At 43.7% G+C, this 22094-nt stretch overlaps 1 protein-coding gene across 3 annotated transcripts in view; it reads right to left on the bottom strand.

Annotated features, from left to right (window-relative positions):
* GRIP1 (glutamate receptor interacting protein 1) overlaps nucleotides 1–22094 on the bottom strand; it is a 438413-nt gene that overhangs the window by 37899 nt on the left and 378420 nt on the right. For 2 of the 3 annotated variants that reach the window (XM_065888290.1, XM_065888291.1), the window contains 6 exons: nucleotides 15395–15539; nucleotides 12667–12806; nucleotides 12306–12497; nucleotides 2394–2550; nucleotides 1462–1573; nucleotides 1307–1351 (listed from right to left, as the gene is read on the bottom strand). In XM_065888290.1, the coding sequence (XP_065744362.1) occupies nucleotides 1307–1351; nucleotides 1462–1573; nucleotides 2394–2550; nucleotides 12306–12497; nucleotides 12667–12806; nucleotides 15395–15539 (791 nt within the window). The remainder of the gene's footprint in view (nucleotides 1–1306; nucleotides 1352–1461; nucleotides 1574–2393; nucleotides 2551–12305; nucleotides 12498–12666; nucleotides 12807–15394; nucleotides 15540–22094) is intronic. The other variant, XM_065888292.1, reaches the window with a different exon arrangement.

The raw sequence follows: 22094 nt of genomic DNA, 5'->3' as shown, positions 1-22094 counted from the left end.
CGTACGTTGTTTCCATTGGATAACTCAATGTCTGAGTGAAAACACAACTTCATTGTACTACTTTTTACATCATCTTCATTTTACCTAATGTAGAAGCTATTAGAAGAATAGCTGCTTCTTCAAAAGAGAAGTATTTCAAAATGCAAAGTGAAAAAGGCGTATGAGCCAAAACACACTTTGAAAAGCAGGCATATGTTCAAGAATTGTGAACTGAGATCTTTACTCAGTTTGCGAGAATGCTGACCCTTCTCCATATGGGAAGTGGTAAAAGTTTAAATAAGCCACCTGATACTTAAGCACTCTACTCTTTTTGAAAGTTTCATAGAAGGGAACCAATTGCTAACATCTTAATGTATTTAAATTTTATAGGATTATCCATCTCCAGGTCCTTTAACTTGTGCTCTGAAGCTGCAATTCATGCCAGGTAATAATCATGTTTACAAATTCAAACTAGTATTTTTCTTTATAATTCTCTTTGCAGATTCACAGACATTAGAATCACATAGAGTATCCACACATGCATTTGAGAAGCAAAATAATATAAAGATGAGTCATCATTTTAGAATTGCAAGAGTTCCACCCCATTAGGCCATTCACATTCCTTATGGTGACTTGGGGACCTCATATGACATCAAAATAAAAATGAAACTTCTGCCACTTTATTTTTTACAGCTCCGAAAATTTAAAAGAACATAAAAGGAAACAGTCCAGGACTTCCCAGACCAAAGTGTGAATACCGTCAGCAAATTTATGGCTTTGATTAAAGAACTCCCCAGGAGTTCAGCTATTACACTCCGTCTCTCTGCAACTCCTTGAATTCACACTAAATTAACAAAGAATCAGGATTTGCAATTAACAGCAATGTAGTCTGTAATATGTTGGCTGGCTGCTTTTCAAACAGACTGGCTTTTTTCACCAGAGGCACTGTCATCTACGTTAAGGGCAAAATGAAGTAAAGTAAAATTTCCTCTTATGTTCCTCTTCACGATCAAATTAATGTCTCTACCAGGTACAAATGAAAACATGCCAAAGAAACCTTTCTAAAGCAAATAAGAGAATGAGAGATGCCACTGCTGGGAGACTTAGCTCGCCCCAAACGATCCAGTGGCAAACAGGTACAGTCAGGGTTAGCAGGGAGCAAATGGCAGAAGCCACAGGTCAGTAAGCTCGGCGGGGTGGCGGGGGGGTGGAAATGGGGAAAGAAATACTTTTAACTGCATTGGATAAAATCAAATCACTGTCCAGACGGCAAGGGGGCAGGGAAGGCAGTTTCACAAGCAAAAATATAAACATAAAGGGTAGCTACCAAGAGATTCATGTTTCTCAAAGACACACGCCTGTCAGCTTTCTCCTGTGGAAAGGGTTAAAGCTTTTAAATGAACTGGTGTGATCAATGCCAACTCAAAAGGACCAAGAAAACAATGAATGTAGAAACAATAAAAGTAGCAGGACCGAGGCTACCTCGAGTTCTCTGAGAATTCCTGATTGTCCACAGGTTTCCAAATCCTCTAGCGCTTGGGACCAGAAGTTCTCCTCTTGTTCAGCCTCTGCACTGTCCGGAGCCCCTGTAAAACTGTTGTGAAAAACAGTCTGGGTTAAGAACTTGCTGGACATTTTTTTTTTTTGGTCTCCAGAATCTCTCTCTCCTTCATCTCACACACAAAATAGAGATTCGTTTTGGGTCTGGCTTTCTTCCCACTGTGGCTTCCAAGTCAAGCCAGCTCCAGTAGAAGGACGCTTTAGGAAACTCAAAGTGTCTCAAAGACCAGAAGGACCACGGTCTTACTAATTGAATTTCAGAGTATTCATGGCTGCGTCAACATGGCACCCGTGGGAATATCTGTCAGCTGCTCTGTCCACCGGGAAAGGGAAATCAAACTTTTCTCTAAGAGAGAAAAATATGTTTTCCCCACTCATTACAAACATCAGTATAGAGCCATTAAGTGCTATCGCTTTTTATGAATTTCCTTAAAATATTTTGGTAAGGGAGCAAACTACTAAAATAGACCTCTCAGTTGAAAATAGGGAACCCTCAGTTAAAAAAATTTTTTTTTTCTAATGTAAGTTAATGTGAAACTACCTTCTAAACAAAAGGAGAGGGAACTAGTCATAGAGTGAGGACACGGTTTACAGAAGTAGAATTTCCTCATGTGCTACTGCTGTTTTCTTTCAGGGCAACTTAGCTCTTGCCCTGTTGTGTGGTGGAGCCCTGCCTCCCACTGGGCAGGCCCAAGTCTTCGTATCTGGGCATGGGGCCAGCATGGATGGCGACAGTGGCTTCACACAATGCTTCCAATGCTAGCAGTGGGTGCCACTGGAAGTAGAGAAGTTCACATCCGGCCCAAATGACCCGGAAGCAGTTGGGACAGGGCAGCAGTTGGTGAAAACCTTACCCACTGACTGTGGACCGGTCCCAGTCTTCGTTACTCAGCCCCACGTCTGGGTAAGTCTGGCTTCGAGGCTTAGTGACTGGGGACAGACTGCCTCTCTGTTTGGGACTCCTCCAGTCATAGGTGTTGAAGTTGTAGCCTGAGGCCTGAAAGCCAGTGCCTGAAACAAAAACAAGGCATTATATTCTATTTTAGTAACTTGTCTTTTTCTGTAGCTTCCGTTAGTTTGTTCAAGGGAGCTGACTTTCACAGAATTTGGGATCATGGAGGCCATCAAGACAATACTTAAGTCTTACATTAAAGACACATTCACGCCTATTATCCCAAATGAGTCTAACAACAACCCTGAGGTAAGACCCTTAGACCCAAGCAGGAGGAGCCACAGTGCTGGACCTGTGCTTTCTGTGGCTCCTGCCCTCCTCTGTCCGGGGGAGAAATCTGCTGGGGCCTGGGGGCGGTGGTGGTGGAGTATGCCCAGACCTGTATCTAACCCTTTCTAGCGCAAGCTCCAGAAGGTGAGGACCCTGACTTTCCTGCCCAGACACCCTGCGTCCACTTCCAGGTGGAAGTCTGTCCTTCTGAGAGTGGCATTTGCCACCAGATGTGGATTCCCGGCCCAAGGAGTGGCCAAGGGGCGCTGGTTGCAGGGGTGTGGACTAACCGTGGCTAAACCGGCCGGCGCCCACCAATGTTAGGGATGAGCCCGAGGATTATTTCATCCACCAAGAAATGACATTGTTAGCGAGTAGGGGGGGTCAAATAACTACAGCACCAGCAATAACGGCAAACACAAGGTGGGCATTTACTATGCAACCAGAACTTCATTAAGTGCTTTATTTATTTATTTTTGTGGTACGCGGGCCTCTCACTGCTGTGGCCTCTCCCGTTGTGGAGCACAGGCTCCGGACGCGCAGGCTAAGCGGCCATGGCTCACGGGCCCAGCCGCTCCGCGGCATGTGAGATCTTCCTGGACCGGGGCACGAACCCGTGTCGCCTGCATCGGCAGGCGGACTCTCAACCATTGCGCCACCAGCGAAGCCCAAGTGCTTTATTTGTATCACCTTATTTATTCTTCATAATTATCTTTGAAGGTAGACACTGTTATCATTTGCATTCAAGGACCTAGGGGTACTTGCACACTTTCCTGGGGGTTCCAGTCCTAACTTTAGGAGAATCAGTTTTCAGATCCTCAAATTCCACAGTCAGGTCTTCCCCAAACCGGCCTCGCTGAGAAAGTTCTGGGAGGATCTGAGATCTGTCAAGTCTCCCTTCTTACTTCCCCATTCACAATTGTTTTCCTGCCCCTTTACAAATGAAAGACCCACTTCTCATCCATATCAAACCTTTGAATGAGCTTGGCCCCGGGATATAAAAACTCCTAGGCATCAAATCAAGGGATAATTCGGGAAAGCCTCATTCCTGAGGGCAGGTCTTGGAGTGGAGCCTTATTTCAATCAGGCACAGATTCAGCCAAGGCTTTTACCCCCTCTCATCCATCTATCTCCCTGCATCTCAGAATCGGAATTCAGAAGGACAGCTGTCAGGGTGAGGAGGTGGGCACATTATGAGGTTTATCTGAGCTGCAAAACAAAGACTGACTTCCTTTCCGACAGGGAATTAAGTCTGATTGGCTTGATGGGTGACAGTGAGGAATGGCTTTGACGATGAGGTTATATAATGGACAATTTTCTACACATTTGAGCTAAACCTGTGGCTCCGTATTTTGACAAAAATATATTTAAGCATATTTACCGCAAACTGGAAATGACAGTTTTTGCAAGTATTATAATTTGAGGAGAAAAATGATAGGATGACAGCTTTAAGTGTGTTGCGGGGTCTCAGTTTTTCAAAATTCTTCATGAGGTGCCTTCAGCTGGGAGAGCAGCGGCTGACTGGTAGGTCTGACTTTATGGTTCGTGCCGTAACCGCCACACACGGCTTCCTCTACTCCTTCAGGCTGTGACCCGTTACGTGTGTGTGTGTGTGTGCGTGTGTGTGTGTGTTTACGTGTGTGTGCCGGGTTGCAATATTACATACATTTCTTACTAGGCTTAAAACACATAATCTAGCAAACAGGCCTAGGGCTCCAATTTCACATACAATTCAATGACTCAACCACAGAAGATGACTGTCTCCATGCCAACCTTTTGTCTGTCTTCCCCATTCACTTGCCCTCTACTCGTTTGGTCCTATAACGCCATCCTCACTATCAGTTAGAGCCCAGAGAGAGCAGGATGGCCAAGGGTAACGTTCTCTGATCAAAAGGATTTAATCTCCGGCATGCAGGGGAAAGCACACAGCCGCACGATGGAAATACTGTACGTATCTCCTGTTTTAGGAAACCAAGGATGAGAAGTCCTCGGCACGGAGGAACTATTTACAGTTCAAAATCTCATTTTCTTTCTTGGGTAACTGCAGAGTGTGGCTAGACATTTGGGGAGAAGTCTCGTGTGATGAATGTGCAGAAGTGTGCAACACTTCTGTCAGAAGTGTTGAATTAAGGGAACACACGAGTCTCCTCTTGACGGGGGGTGGGGGGGGTGACTGGGCAACGCTGCATTTCTCCTGGCTCCGTCTGACAGGCTATGCATCTTCTCCTTCTGAACCAAAGAAACTAACCCCCACGTATTTACATGAAGTCTCTTAAAAAGAGTTAGGGGAAGCCCGCGCCTCACTTCCCTGACCCAGCTTTAAACTTGCTAAAAGCCAAATGCTAAATGGTTGTGTCCTCCGGGGGAGCATCCTTTTCTGACAGGCATTAACCCAGAGGACCGTTCAGTTCCCAGGGGAAATTCCAACATGTTTTAAACTGAGCAGATTAACTTTCCGATTTTCCTTCCAACTGTTGTAAGTAGTTCCTGGTGACTTGGGCAAGAGTGTAAGGATGGCCTTGAGCAGGTATGAAGCATCAGTACTAGGAAAATGTCCCCTCCCTGCCGAAAGTCGTGTCTATCTATACCAAGGATGCCTTGTCTTAATAAGCATTATTAAATGATTATTGCATTACAACAAAGCAGGGCACGAAAAGGGGATACAATTCAAATATTTTTGCATTAGGCATGAACTTAGAAGACCTGGGTCTGGTCCATGCTATCCTAGCACAGGGACTGAAGTAAGAGAAGACCTAGGTTCAAGTCCCAGGTTTGCCACTTCCTTGCTCTGCGGTCTTGGCCAATTCACCTCCAATGTAAAATAGGGATAATGACACGTGCTTCACAATGTTGATATGAGAATTAAGGAGAATAATACACACAAATACTCATGAACATGCCTGGAACACAATGAGGTTTTAATGAAAGCCTCATTTAATGTTCATTACTTTTATTATTTACTAAGTCACTCAACTTGTCAAGATCTCAGTCTCCTTATTATAAAACAGGGAAAGTAGGAAATCAGCATTGCTAATTCAGGAGATGTTCCAGCACCTCTAAGACTTGTCAGGTACTGCTGGAGGAGCTGAAATGTAAGGATAATAAAACTAGGTTCCTGTCTTCCCAAACTGCACAGTTTAGTATAGGTTTTGGAGAAAGAGGAGGAGAAACAGGCACAGATAGGAAATGAGAATTCTAATAGCATGTGAGAAGTGTTATCCTTTCAGTCTGAACACACTGAGAGAAAAGAATAGAGATCTGTCTGGGGGTCAGAATACAGGTCATGAAAGGTGTCAACGGAAAAGCAACATACAAGCTGGGACTTAGAGGATAAGCTGGCATTTACTAGTGGAAGTACCGCGGAAGCAGTGCAGGCCTAGCAAGAGGGGCTGGAAAGGTGCACTCGTGATAAGCGCCGCTCCCTGGCCTCATGTTCCGTCAGTGGGTTCCTGCTTCACTCTCATGGAGGGCGCAGTAGGCCAGGGATTTTCTGGTCCCTCTTATCATCTGTACTTAATCCTCCCCAGAGGAAGAGCAGCGATTTACCCAATGGTCCAGTTCTGGAAAAGAGCACTGGGAATGTACCCTTGGGCCCTTCTTGGCTCTCTCCAGACCCATTCTCTCCCACTGCTGCTGCACCATTAGGCAAGCAAACCTGGGTCCCACTCCTGGGGCTCACTGAACTTGAAGGAGGCAGGAGGCCAAGACTGCACGGTTAGCTGACTGTGGCAGACTACTAATTGCCTATCATAACATCCATTCTTATCTTCAACTTTTTACTAGAATACCAATCTTGAGGGTGGACATATTATTGCTCAGGATAAGACTATATTTCCTAGCCTCCCTTGAAGTTGTGTTAATTTAATTATGTAGAAAGTTCTGGCCAATGACATGTAAACAAAACTTCCGGAAAGTCTCCTTACAACTCTCTTTCCTGCTGCCCGGAATGTAGATGAAATGGCTGGAGCCCCAATAACTATCTTGGACAATGTGATAAACCCAAGGATGGAAGGCAAGTGCTAAGCCTAATAGAGAAGAAACACTTAAGAGCGTGGGTCCTTGACGACACTGTTGGATTATATACTAGTTCTGAAATGCCTGCTCCTTTTTGAGTTAAGTCACTGCAATATTAGGGTTTTTAGTTCTATTCAGCTAAGTCAAATCCAACGGATATGCTGGGGTTAGAGTTTTCTTTGTAGATCTGACTTTCCCCTTACTTAAGTCCCAACATCAGACCTGGGCTGGGGTAGGGAAATAACAATCCTGATTCTGGGTGTACATTCAATCCAGATTTTCTGACAACCCCCCGACTCTGTCAAAAAAAAAAATTAAGATGTTGATATTTTAATCCATTGCTGACTCCAATTTCTATTTCCCAACAGATTTAGAAATGATAAAGGCAGGGACTGATTAACATCAAAACACCTAGCGCTATCAAGGTACCAAAGGCCAAAGCTTGCTTAGAGAAGAGCGAGAAGCTCAGGATGAGGAGTAAAAGGTACTGCGGGGAAGTGTCGGGAGATGAGATCGATAAGGCAGTTGGGGACTGGGGCTTCCCTGGTAGCGCAGTGGTTGACAGTCCACCTGCCGATGCAGGGGACACAGGTTCGTGCCCCGGTCCGGTAAGATCCCACATGCCGCGGAGCGGCTGGGCCCGTGAGCCACGGCCGCTGAGCCTGCGCGTCCGGAGCCTGTGTTCCGCAACGGGCGAGGCCACAACAGCGAGAGGCCCGCGTACCGCAAAAAAAAAAAAAAAAAGAAAAAAGAAAAAAGTTGGGGACTGGATTACAAAGAACTCTGTGTTTTAAACTAAGGACCTTTGGCTTCATCCAACAGCAAGAGAGAACCATCAAAAGAGTTTTTTTTTTTTAAGGGAGTGGCATTGTTTGATTTAGGTTTTCTAAAGGTCATTGATAGTAACATGGAATGGTAAGATGCTCAAAGTAAGATGAATGAGGAAGTAAATATTTCAGACCTGATGAAGGATTTGTAACAAAGGCAATGGCAATGAATGGAGAGACATGAGATGTGAAGCTAGTAGAAAGTAGGAGGATGCCTGGGTCCTGATAACACAGTGGGGCTACCTGCCCCCTCAGGCTCTTCCCTACAGCGGGAGAAAAATAAGCCTCTATTTTGTTTAAACACCATCCTCTGTATTTTCTTTTATACGTAGGTGAATCCAATCCCTAACTGATGCAGGTGGATGATGACAGCGCAACTTAAAATAGGGAATATCTGAGGGAAATGAGGTTTGGGTAAAGGCAAGTTGGTTGCCACAGTTGAGAAGATGTTACCAGGCCCTGCGGAATATCCCTTTACATAGGAGTCAAACTTAAAAGCCATGGAAAGAATAAAATAAATGAGGCAGCCCAGGTGCCAGAAATATAATTAGACTTTGTATTTACTGAGTGATGATGTAAATAAGCACATAAAATTAACAGGTATGATACAGTAAACTAGATTTAAAATTCTAAATTGATTAAAACATTGAAAGATGGAAGTAATTAAAAAATGTATTTCCTAAGTCGTTACTCTTCTTATTTAGAACTGGAAACCTTTTCCTTTTTCTTTTTTTCTCCCTCCTTTCCCTTTCTCCCTCCCTCCCTCCCTCCCTCCCTTCTTTCTTTCTTTCACATCTCAGTTTCAGTATCTGGTCTTATATTTTGTATAATCATGTGAGGGATGTTATGGATTGACTTGTGTCACCCCCCAACTCGTAAGTTGATGCCCTAACCCCCAATGTGACTCTATTTGGAAATAGGGCTTTTAAAGAGGTAATTAAAGTTAAATGAGGTCATAAGGGTGGGGCTATGGTCCCATCAGATGGGTGTCCTTATAAGAAGAGGAAATGTGGATACACACAAAACACCAGGGATGCAGGTACACAGAAGAAAGGCCATGTGAGGACACAGTGAGAAGGTGGCCATCTGCAGACCAAGGAGAGAGGGGCTTCAGAAGAAACGAAATCTGCCAACACCTGATCAAGGACTTCTAGCCTCCCAAACAGTGAGAAAATGCATTTCTGTTGTTGAAGCCACTAGTCTGTGGTATTTTGTTACAGTAGCCCAAGAAAACTAACACAAGGTATAAAATTCAGCCTAGATTCCTTTCACTGAGAGTAATGTTTAACTTTTATTCAGTTGCATGATGAAAAAATAGGTCTTCACAAATGTAGGTACCTCTGAAAGTTGATGGACACTTGGTATAATAATTTTTACTTTTAGGGTAACTACACCTCAGATATTTGTAAAATTCGGATGCTCAATATTGTTTTTAGTACCACAATATGGTGCAGATAAATATCTTCCATGTGTAGCTCTTAATTCACATTCACTATTACTTTAGAAAAGTGATGCTGGTTCTTATTCATAAAGTTTAAAATCAGAGAATGGTTTTGAAAATCAATCTTCAACTCTACAATTTTGGGATTGTAGCTCCTGCCGTTACTTTTATTTTTGAAAGCCAATTTTAGCACAGGAGAGCGAGCCAGATAATTTCCTGCCAAATTTATTTCCTAAAGCCCCAATTTTGCTAAAAACGAGAAGATCAAATCATACATTTGTGTAACTATTTGTAATCGTTGTTGCCAAGAAATATTCAATGCATTTAGAGACTCTGTGGTTTCAAAATGGCAGAGCAAAGACAGATCTACCTTCTCTTAGAAATCACCTCAGAACAAAGAACAGAATGTAGAGTCCATCTCCAGCGAAACTAGAATATTGAACCATAATACACAGGGAAAGTTACCAAATCCCGTGAAAGACAAACGGGGTGTGGTGCTAAGGAGCCAAGAGGAGACACCTCTGACCAGAGATACTGGAGAAGGCCCAGTCCTCCAAAGCAGGGGTTGTGGCATGAGGCAAAACAAAAATGCTTTGTTTGGAACGCTAGAATGGATTGCGTTGACTGGTGGCAGGAAGCGCCCTAGAGCCGGGTTGGCACCAGGGAAAAGCCAGGGAGGCGGGCTGAGAGATACCTCCACACGTGCCACAGACTGCATGATGAGCCAGGCTGGCAGAGAGGAATTCTACATTGGTGGCAGCCTGCAGCTGCTGCCCTCTGCTGGCTGAGGAAGAACGCACTCATCACAGGTACCGTGAACCGGGGGTAAATTTTGCGCCCTTCCAATTTAGGAGAAAGTCATCTCATTTAAACGTAAGCAGTAATTTTAAAGTAACTGGCATAAGACATACACCAAGTTAATATTTAACCAAAGGAGAGAAGGCACAGAAAATGTGTTTGCCAGGGGCTGGGGAGCAGGAGGTGAGAGATGTGGGTCTAAGGGTGCAAACTTTCATTTATAAGATGAATAAGTTCTGGGGATGTAATGCACAGCCTGGTGATGATAGTTACTAGTACTGTATTGTATACATGATGCTAAGAAAGGAGACCTTAAGCCTTCTCACCAAACACACACACACATAAATGATAACTATGCGAGGTGAGAGATGTGGTAATCAACTCGGTGGTAATCATTTCACAATATATATGTATACCAAATCTTATTACATTGTATACTTTAACTACATATAATTTTGTCAGTTACACCTCAATAAAGTTGAAAAAATAAACGCAAAAGAGAGAACTATCTAAAGAATACACATGACAGGATCAGACTGCCCGACTTAAGAGTCAAGAATTACAGACGTCACAAGAGCCTCACCGTCCACGAGTATGACAGTCCAGGTACCATCAATTTGTCAGTCTCCTCTTGTACTGACTGACCTTTGCAAACTCTAAGGAAAGCAATCATAGGGTTTTCTGAGAGTCTGAAGGAGGAATAAATAAGACAAGGGGGCCAAAAGCATAAGCTCTTGATAAGGCGGAGAGGCATGAACAGTATAAGAGTCAAGAGAATGGCGAGTGGACGAAGCTGGCCCAGAAGCAGACTAGAAAAGGTGTGCATCAATAGAACTGAGTGTCATCCCACTGCGAGACTTCTTGAAACACAGTCCTTCTTTCTCCACCGGGTTTGATTACTCCATCCTTTTTCCCTTTTCATTAACTAAGTAAAAATTCACTCTGTTGGTACTTGTTAATTGTCTGGCCCTTCAGCTGGGTAACCTCCTCCACAAGAATAAGGACCATACCTCTTTTGTCCAACATTGTATACCCATCATATATTGGCTTTTATTGTGCCAGTCATTACATATTTACTTAATGAAGGAATGGGGCAAGCTTGACATTTTGGACTAGAAGCAGAGAACAATAAGGAACATGGCTGCAGAGACATGAATTCCTAGCCCAAGGAGGAAGATGCGCACGATGGAGGTACAACATCCTACTGGGAATGGAGCAACTATTATAGATTTAAAGGTAAAAGTCTTCTTGAGATATGGTAGAGAGAGTGTGCTGAGAGACTGTGCAGACCAGAAAGGCAGAAAGATAATCTACATCTCACAACATGATACATCACAGGGGAAAATAGGTACGGTTCTAGGCCTTCCTTTAAAAAGTCAACTTCATGGGCCTCCCTGGTGGCGCAGTGGGTAAGAATCCACCTGCCAATGCAGGGGACATGGGTTCGAGTGCTGGTCCGGGAAGATCCCACATGCCGCCGAGCAACTAAGCCTGTGCGCCACAACTACTGAGCCTGCGCTCTAGAGCCCGCGAGCCACAACTACTGAAGCCCACACGCCTAGAGCCCGTGCTCCGCAACAAGAGAAGCCATTGCAATGAGAAGCCCGTGCACCGCAATGAAGAGTAGCCCCTGCTCGCTGCAACTACAGAAAGCCTGCATGCAGCAATGAAGACCCAACACAGCCAAAAATAAATAAATAAAATTAAATAAATTTATAAAAAAAAAGTCAACTTCACAAGCACTATCTGGAGAAATAGAGAGAATTTTTGACACACTTCATCTTAACGGTGCTAAGTATCATTAAGAAGGAAACATATTTTTAAAAGAAGCATTTAGCTTATACTCTGTCTCCAATCTAATATTTTTTGTGTGTTTATATTGTGTTAGTGAGGTTTACCTTTTCATATAGGTTATACTTCGTCCCATGAAGATGATGTTTGTGAAGAAAGAACTACAATATACTTTAATATACTATGATTACAACTCTCTAATGATGCACATTGGGGGAAACCCCTACACGTTTCCATGAAAAGTTGGGAAGAGGCAGGAATAAATGGGGTCACAAATCTTTGGGCTCATCTCTTTGCACATCCTCTGTCCTCCTCATTCCATCTTTGTGGAAAGCTTACTAAAAAAGTAAGACAATGCGGCCGGTCTTCAGTGACCCAATTTACTGTGTGGTTTGCCTCATATTAAACTGTGCTCGAAGGACAACTTCTGGATCCAACACTTGGACGGCAGTAGGTCTAATGGGGGCCTGCTAGTGTTGGATAGATGTTCACAACTTATTAGCATTAAGGAGGAGGAGATGAAAGGCCACCATATTCACTGTGTTCACTATGGTTACACTGATGCAGACACAAGTCAAATAAAGATACTCTTTTCACGGAGCAGAAGGTGGATCTTTGAGAAACCTGAGTTTCACCAATGACAAATTTCCTGTACCCCACGGCTAGGACATACCTTGATTCCCGTAGCTGCCTTCTATTCCTGAGCCATCCCACGAGTCCACGGCACTGTCCACGCTGGGCACAGTGGAGGGGTACGTATCGGTGAGTTTGCCTGGCTTCTGTGCTGGAGACGGGTCCTCCACGTCTCCCAGGTCACTCAGGTGGCTGGCAATGGGGAACTTCTTGGGACTTGATGCTGACTGGGCTTTAAAGACAGAAAAGGAGCTTAAGTACTACAGAAAATTTAAATACAAAGATATGCCAACACTCCCTGGCTGTTTATTTCCCGAGAAACAAACACGTAGACATTTGCACATTCTTTAAGGGAAGGAAATGCACTGCAAATCCTTAATTGTGGCTTTCAACCCACTCACCATCTGTCTGCTTCTTAATTTTCAAGGTGACAGTCTCTCCTGCCATCTGTAACAAATGGATGGCTTCACTCAGAGGCTTCCCTTTCAAGCTGCTGCTATTGATGGCTAGGATTCGGTCTCCTATGTGGATCGCGCCAGTTCTGAAACACCAAATAATAATAGGAAAGGTAGAAATAATCCCTGAATGCTACTGAATAGAAATTCCCTGATATACTTTATTTATTCATAATAATAAAGACTTGAGGGCTTCCCTGGTGGCGCAGTGGTTGAGAGTCTGCCTGCCAATGCGGGTTCGTGCCCTGGTCCAGGAGGATCCCACATGCCGCAGAGTGGCTGGGCCCATGAGCCATGGCCACTGAGCCTGTGCTCCGCAACGGGAGAGGCCATAGCAGTGAGAGGCCCGCGTACCACAAAAAAAAAAAAAAAAAAAAGAGTTGGCAAGGGTCCCTAAAAGTCACTCCTTGCCTTCTCCTGAGCAATGTTACAAGATAACTGCGTCTATTGTGAATTACTTTTTAGTTTCAAATAAAATCAGAAAAAATGTTTTAATTAGTATTTAAAATGGACTTGTGGGCTGTTTAAATTCCAGGAAGGCTGAGTCATTTGATAACCCTCTTAAAAATCCCAAGGAAACGAGCAAAGTGGGACAATCCCTGTAGTGATGTTTAGCAAGGAGCAGTCCTTTCTACAGACTTAGAAGTGTTGAACACAATCAGTCAGCATCCCAGCTTACCAGAAGCAAGGTTTAGACACAAGACCCTGGTGTGGCAGGCCCCCCGCCACCCCCCAGTGGTGATTCCAAGAATTGAAAAAGGCTGAACTCAGGAATCAGTTTTGTCTTTTTTTTTTTTGCCGCACTGCGCGACTTGCAGGAGCTCAGTTCCCTGACCAGGGATCGAGCCTGTGTCCCCTGCAGTGGAAGCGTGGAGTCCTAACTACTGGACCGCCAGGGAAGTCCCAGGAATCAATTTGAATCCAACTCTGTCACCTACCAGCTGTGTGACCTGGGTACCTTATTTTCATCTCTCTAGGTGTCAGTTTCCTCATCACTAGAATGGGGATAGTCATCTCACAGGGAAGCTCTGAGGGCTAAGTAGGAAAACACATGTAAAAGGACTTAACATCCTGCTTGAAATGTGGAAAAGGAAAATTAATTTATTGAGCAATAGATAAACCTTTGATCTTTTCCCTTCTCGTCCCATTCTCACCCGATTCTGAACCAGCAGACTGGAATTTACGATTCCGATGTGCACCATATCTATCTTTGTTTGAAAGCACAGGATGCGGGAGGAGCAGACTCACAGCAGTCAAACTCAGGAAAGGTTTAAACACTCAGATCTCTCCACCTGGGTTGAAGGATGTAGAGTGGGAATCCCATATGCTAGCCTCTGGGGTGCTGGCTCACTTGAAATATCCCGAGTGAAGGAAGCCCAGCTCACAGCCTGCTTGTGACTGAGTGGTCCGACCTCAGGTTGCTTTGGGGTCGGTGGGCAGCGGTGCTGGGCAGCAGCAAGTGGGGCCATGGAGGTGAAACCGGGTCACACAGATTATGAGGGGCTGCCTAACAAGTCTACCGATGCATCTACTCTCAAGGAATTTTTTTTTCCTTTAAAAAAAAAAAAAAGAGAGAGATCAATTCATTCTTCCATAAAGAGTCTCCAGGGAGTGCCCTGGAGGTCCAGTGGTTAGGACTCGGTGCTTTCACTGACGTGGCCTGGGTTCAATCCCTGGTCGGGGAACTAAGATCCCACAGCACGGCCAAAAAAAACACAACAGTCTCCAGTTTATGAAAGAGCCATGCTGTAAGCCATAGAACACTTGACCAGGAGGTTGCTGAATCAGATCAATATTAACCTTTTCCTCATTGTCTTAACAGAGAAACCTAGGACAGGAGGACACCTGAAGAATACCGTATCATAGGTGTCTCTGTTAATATCAGAATATGAAATTCCAACAGGGCAGCCTTTTTTGAGCTGCCTCGGTGCCCTCACCTGACAGATGAGGATGTTGGATGAGCTGATTTCTAAGGTACCTTGCAGCTCCAAAATTCTGTGATGCTATATCTCTGTTTTGCAAACCAGTGTCTTCAAGTGTCAGCATGAACAGTGTGTGTGCACTCCTGAGCTAGGTTACTGGAGGACAGATCAGGTTATGGGGTTTGGAATATGTCCTACAACGTGTCTTGGAAAGAAATACAGTAAAATGGGGGTGGGGTGCATGCCAATGGAGACAAATTGCCGAAGGAACAAATGGGCATTCCAAATTTCAAGATGTTATTAAGTCACTGCACTGTTTCCTGAAATCTTTGAAGACAAAGCTTCTGTCACCCTCTCAGCCGCTAAGCCCCGGTACCTGTCAGGTAACAGAGGCTCAGGAAATGTTTGCTGAATTGAATTGGACAAGCCTTTTAACCTCCTTGAACTTTTAGTCTCCTCTTCTCAAAATGGACACAATATAAATTTACCTCTAGTCAATTGTGGTCGGTTTACACATTTCTGGAGACTAATATCAGTGCGAAGCCCAGGACACTTTTAACTGCCTATAACATGCCCCTCAAAATCAAGTCAGAGCTCTGCCTGAGAGTTTTCAAGCTCTAAAATCAATCCTTTGTGCAGAGTTGAAAAAGTCAACAGATAACCAAGCAGGAGAGGGGAGCATGTTTTTATGTGGCTGTGAGGAAGGAAACCCATTTCAGACAGGTGATTGTAGAAGTTGCTTCGAATGTTACCTTTCAGCTAACCCTCCTTTGGTGAGGCTTGAAATGATTATAGGATCAAAAGGCTCTTCAGTTCCTGAAATCGTGATGCCAAGGGGCCCCCCGTAGCGCTTCAGCTCCACGGTGTAAATAATTGCTCCGGAACTTTCTTGCTCATCTGCAATAAATGCCAACGAGTCGTAATTGGTTTCTTCGGAAGAAGCAGAGTAAAAAGACACATATTTTCACACATAAAACAAGAAATTCAAAACATCATCATCAAAGCACTGTGTCTCAAAAAATAATTATTTTGGGAAGTAGCATTTCCTTAGTAGGATATACCATTCCAATACAGGGATGTAGTTGTTATCAGTGTCAGGGAAGGGGTTCTCTGCCCGATGACTTATGTTTTAAATCTGTGAGCGAGCTTCCCAGCCGGCACTGCGGGCCCTTTAGACAATGTCCCTGCCTAGCACAGTGCTTGCCCAGCATTTTGTGAGTGTGCCACAAATATCCGTGGACTGAACACACCGCTGAGGAGGCGATATGGGTGGAGAGAGTCACATAGTAAACAGAGACTGGGCTCCGCAATTTCTATTTTCAGGCTTTACAGGCAAGCTAACTCTCAATATAGAAAAGTTGATTTAACTCACGGTTGGAGCAAACTTTAATATATGCATGGTTAAGTGGGGCTTGGAAATCTGGAATCCCTTACCTATTGGTCCTCTGTGTCTTAAAATGTGAATCTTATTCACAAAATCTGTGAATCTTATTCACAAATACACAGACAGTAAAACAGACGTTTGAATGATTATCTCTCCGCTGTTCTTGAGACTAGGAGCCATGTAAGTTACATTTCAGTAGCACATGCCAGGTTGCCACACTCTTGTGAGCTAAGTTTCACCATTTAATGTTCCTATGAAGGAAAACATTTGTGAGTGTGGTCTGCCTAAAGCATTGGCTTGAAAGATGTCATGGGACACCTTTCGCATGGTTGGGTATTTTGACTGCATCAAAGTTGCAAACGTGGAGTCTCAGAATTCAAAGGGTTTTATTTGCTTATGACATGCTGAAAGTTCTTGAGCATTTCTTGCTTTATTCCTTGGGCCTGGGAGCTGTGAGTGGTTAAGGAGTTGTTCATTGCTGTACCTAAGGATACAATGAAATGGTCCAGTAGATACTTGAACAAAACAGTCAGTTTTTATAGTCAGGCTGTATCGTGGAGAAGCATTAATACAGTCACATTTCTGTAATGAGCAGCTGTTCATTTATGATATGAGACCCTAAACTAAGGAGAAATAGAAAAGCCTGAATTAACAATTCAATTATCTGTGTGTGCGGTGAAGAATTATAATGAATATAAAATGAAACGTCTATAAAGAAATGTAGGAAGCGATGTGTCCTTTCCTGCCAGCACTTACTTCACTTCTGGCCACAGGTTGGGAGCTCTGGGACGTACCCATTGCCTCCACTCCCTCAGTGGAGGAAGAAGAAGCTCCATACATAGAGAATAAAGACCATCTACCACACACTGGAATGCTTAAATCAACATCCTAGGGTATAAACATCTTCAACATTAGACTCAAATTTATACTGGCAGCTGAGAATCCTCCACATCAAGGCTTGAACGGCTCTGTTTCATGGTTTACACACTTCTTCCAGGGTTCTACTTTAGTTGTGGTCAACAGGCTGGTGATGGGCTGCCAAGCAGCTGCTGAGAGAAGCGCCAGGATGCAGAGTAACCAAAAATGGAGGGACAGTCAAAAGTCTAACTTTTTCTACACTGTGATAGATCATCACCTGTCAGAACTGGCTTTGACATAAATGAATAGGGTATTACTGGACAGATTACATGTATTTTGCAGTCTGTGCCACCAACTATATCCTGCATAAAATTCTAGGTGAGTCATTTGATTAGTAAACCTTGATATAGTTAAGTGTTAGTTACCGCTGGGCACTCTACTGGCCATTCAGCGTGGGTGTGTGTGCCAGTGGGAAGACCCTGCCCTTTTATTGCCCTAAGTGTGAGCACTGCCTTGTCAATGGGCACCAAGCGTTCTGGATGTGGCCATCAGCTCTTTATGGGAGTTGTGGGAAATGGCAGTTACCAAGTACATGGAACCCAGCTGCCCAGAACCCAGGAACCTGTGGGAAGCTTCAGTGGAAACTTTAGTCTAGATGAAAACACCCATTGGCCCATAGGAAGGTGAGCTGGGGTGCAGCCCCATTCACCAGAGGAAGGGGGAGAAATTGGTTCCAGCTAGCTCATTCTTCAGGTAACCCAGAGTTGAGTGCCCTGTGTTATTTCTGGACAGTTTTGCAACTTGCACCTAAGATGACAAAATAACGCCAGAATGGAGTAAACTGGTTTAGGATGGTTTCAGGCCACTTTATGTAGGAACATTTAAAATTAGGCAGCTGAGGTGTCCCAATAACAACAGGCAATCGTTAGGGACTCAATGAGTTTAAATAGTGGTGAGATGCAAATCAAGAAAATGGCTGTATATTAATGAAGAAGTGATGCTATATTTAGATTATGACAAAAATGTCGTTGATTTCTGATTCCTTCAACAAATAAAGAACTTGGAAACAAAAACGAGAATGGGTAAATTTATGAGACATTACAACCAAAAGCAATGAATACTTCTTTTTGGATCCTAATTCAAACCAACTGTTTTTTAAAAACCTGTCTATCTATCCATGTATATGAAAACCAGGGAGATGGGAACATTGAGTACATATTTGAGGAGATTCAGAATTATTGCTAATATTTTGGGGCTTCCCTGGTGGCATAGTTAAGAATGTGCCTGCCAACGCAGGGGACACGGATTTGAGCCCTGGTCCAGGAAAATCCCACATGCCGCAGAGCAACTGAGCCTGTGCGCCACAACTACTGAGCCTGCGCTCTAGAGCCCGAGAGCCACAACTACTGAAGCCCACGCACCTAGAGCCCGTGCTCTGCAACAAGAGAAGCCACCGCAACGAGAAGGCTGCGCACCGCAGTGAGGAGTAGCCCCGACTCGCCGCAACTAGAGAAAGCCCACGTGCGGCAACAAAGACACAATGCAGCCAAAAATAAATAAACAAATAAATAAATAAGTAAATAAATTAAAAAAAAGAATTATTGCTAATATTTAAAATTGTGATGATATTTATGTATTTTAGAAGTTTTTTATAAGAGTATTGTTTAGGGATACACTAATAATATTTGCAAGATGCAATGATATGATGTCTGGAATTTCTTCAGAATAATTCAGTGTGTGGGTGGGGTACGGAAATTAGGGTGGGAGTAGATCTGAAGCAAGACTGATTCTAAGTTGCTAACTGTTGATGCTAGGTGATGTGGGCTGGTTCATTACACCATCTTTCTCTATTTTTAAATATATTTTCATAGTAATTTTTTAAAAAGAAAAAATATTAATTCCCTTAGAAAACCCTACGTGGATGCCTTGAGTAAAGAGACATTTAATTAGTTTTGCTTCCATACTCTCTTAGCTGATGATGGCTTCCCGTACACTGTCTCGTCCAGACCCCATGACCCATCTGCCCACCAGGCAGGGTTCCCAGAGCATCCTACTGCCATGTGCTCTTGAGGAGGCCCCATGTCAGCTCTGCCCAGTTGTTCACAGCAATGGTCTCTTCCTAAATTGTTTTCCTACTTCAGATCCAGACTTTGTCCCTCTCTCCCACATCTATTTTCACCAGTCCTGCCAACACTGAATTCCGTCTCTTTTCTTCCCAGAATACCCTGAAAGCATAAATCTGAGCATGTTACTCTCTTCCTTGAAGCTTTCCGTTAGGTCCCAGATTTCTGAAGAATAAAGCGCAACCCCTTGGCATGAACAGGGCTGGAGGCTCTGTCTTTCACTATCCTTTCCCATCCCAATCCAATCTAATTCTCTCCCCACTGAACGACCTGTGGTCCATTTAAAAACGCTTTGTTCACATCTTTAACCTTGCACATGTTACTCCCTGGAAGCAGACGTCTTTCCTCTGCCGGAGAATTTCTACTCTTCCTTTAAAACTTGGCTCAGATGTGTTATATCTCTGGAAGCCTTCCTGGCTCCTCAGCTGAGACTAGAGACCTTTCCTATGAGATCCTACAGCTCCTGTGTATTTCTCTAGTGTTTCTCAACTTCTTTTAAAAAAAAATTATTGTCTCCTCTCCTCCCATCAAGGAGAAAAATTAAATTTAGATTCTCCCTAATGAGAGAAATTAAATACGAGGGAATAAGAGTCAGTCAGGTAGGGTTGAGCTTTGGAGGGTCACAAACTATTGTAATGTAATATCTAAGATTCTTTGCTCCCTGAGAACCAAATTTTATTTTTTTAAATTGAAGTGGAGTTGATTTACAATGTTGTGTTAGTTTCAGGTGTACAGCCAAGTGATTCAGTTATACATACATATGTATCTATTTTTTTCAGATTCTTTTCCTTTATACCTGAGAACCAATTTTTGCCCCCATCTGGAATGCATGGTCTAGTTTATATGCTTTTCGCTCTATGTGTCTCCTTAATTAGAACAGAATCACCTTGAAAATTACGATTTTTTATATTCACATGCCCAGAGCCTAGAACTATGCCTGGCACCAAGGAGACTCCAGTAAATGCCTAAACAAATGAGCGAAAGGACAAATGCCTGTTAGCAGGCAGTCACTGGTTCCTAGCTTTGTGAGTCACCCTTCCGGCTACTCCAAGGTCTAGATTTCTTCTCCAAGGTGATGCAGACCCAATCAGCCTCATTCAAAGAGTGAGAATAAAGCCTGGACTGCCTGAGTTAGCTGCAGGCTGCACTTCCAAATCCATCTGCCTTCTCGGGCATCGGCCCAACTGGCAGCTGTAAGGCCCTGCAGCTTGGGAGGAAGGTGGTAACTGCCATTTATGCTCAGACCATTTTGGAGGTGGAAGCGCTCCAAGACGCTCTCTCCTTGAGGCTGGTCCAGCTTAGAAAGGAGCAACTGGAGTGTTGAACCAGAACAGAAACTTTCTGAGAAGGAAGAATGCAGGGTCACCAGGAAGTTGCAAAGTGAGCCTAAATAGATCTTAATGATATTATAAACAGCTTCTATCTCACAACAGAAGGTTTACCACTATTAGCAAAAGAGGTGAAAGGGGCCAGACAATTTGTTTGTTCTGCTCAGCTCTAGTTAAGGAAATTAATGGGATCACGGAAGAGATGCAAAATTGCAGCATTACTCATCTGCAATGTTATTTTCAAGCTTTTTTTTTTTTTTTTTTTTTTCTGGTACGTGGGCCTCTCACCGTTGTGGCCTCTCCCGTTGCAGAGCACAGGCTCCAGACGCGCAGGCTCAGCAGCCATGGCTCATGGGCCCAGCCGCTCTGCGGCATGTGGGATCTTCCTGGACCGGGGCACGAACCCGTGTCCCCCGCATCGGCAGGCAGACTCTCAACCACTGCGCCACCAGGGAAGCCCGTTTTCAGGCTTCTTGAGTGCCACTTATTTAACAAAATGAACGCTATCTGGCTTGAATCCATAATGGCAGCTGGATTTGGGAGGCTTGGATTTGGGAGAGGGCCTTTGGAATGCATAAATGTACAGGTCAATCAAAGTTCACTTCAACTAAAAGTGATGGAATTCATTTCACAGAGTATGGCTACATTTCTTGGAGGTGGACAGACCTGAGAAATGAACCATTCAGAACAATACTCTCTACAACTGCCTTACTGTTGTGCCAGTAAGGCCAACCTTACTGGCCTTACCAAAGTCATGTTCCAAGGAGTTGCTGAGTGTTTAAGAGTAGAATTTGAATTTCCTTATGTAAGTGATCATTTATAAGTCTCCAAATTAGGTTGCCTTGTGACAAGTGTTTCTTCAAGTGTAGTTCTGGGATGAGAAATTTTAGCAGTATCTGAGAACTTGTTAGAAATACCAATTCTCAGCTCTATCCCAGACCCGTAGGAATCTGAAACTCTGGAGGAAGAGCCCAGTCACCAGTGTTTTAACAAGCCCTCTGGGTGACTGTGATGCTGACTTGAGTTTGGAAATCATTACTACTTTGAGATAGAGCAGAAAAAAGGGAAGAGTACTTTAAAAAAAAAATCTATCAGAGCTTCTTCTTGCAGCCAGCCTCTTGCGAAAACAACCCCTATCACTGTTCTTCGCACAGCCAGGATCATTCTTGGTTGCTTCGATGGGGCATTTCTGCTACTTCAACCTAGATTTGAGGGGAAAAAAGCTGCTGCAAATTACTTAGCCGGCTTAACACTGATGAAGTGAAAAAAAAAAAAAAAAAAGATGAAAGCCCAAATCTTTGAAGGGCAGATGATTTAACTGGTACTAATAAGGCTATATTTGCATAAGACTCTATTTGAAATTGTGAAAAGGTAATTTGCTTCAGATGGGACAAGTTGCCGCCTGGAAATGTTTCCCAACGCAGATCAGAGCCGGTGAAGGGAAAATACTGAATTTTTAGTCTCTACAAACATGCTACGTATTAGAAGTGAGGTGCTCTAAATCAAGACAGAGGCCATTAGCATCTGTATATGTGACTGGCACAAAGGCAGTGATACAAAGCGGACCCTTAGAAATTATTTGGGACAGATTTGGAAGCTTCCATGTATTTCTTCCCACAATTCCCCCAAATTCTCTCCTTTGCTTCAGGGTTCTTTCTCAGATCTCCAAACCCTCCCCTCTTCAGCTACGTTGGATCTAGATGCAGTCAAGATCTTATTTCAAGCAATAGATCTTACTTGCATCTCTGAGGGCCTGGGG

This window comes from Phocoena phocoena, chromosome 11, assembly GCF_963924675.1.
Source record: "Phocoena phocoena chromosome 11, mPhoPho1.1, whole genome shotgun sequence".
In the NCBI taxonomy this organism is placed as follows: domain Eukaryota; kingdom Metazoa; phylum Chordata; class Mammalia; order Artiodactyla; family Phocoenidae; genus Phocoena; species Phocoena phocoena.
Note: the sequence above shows the minus strand (reverse complement) of the source record. Positions and strands in the feature narration are given on the sequence as shown.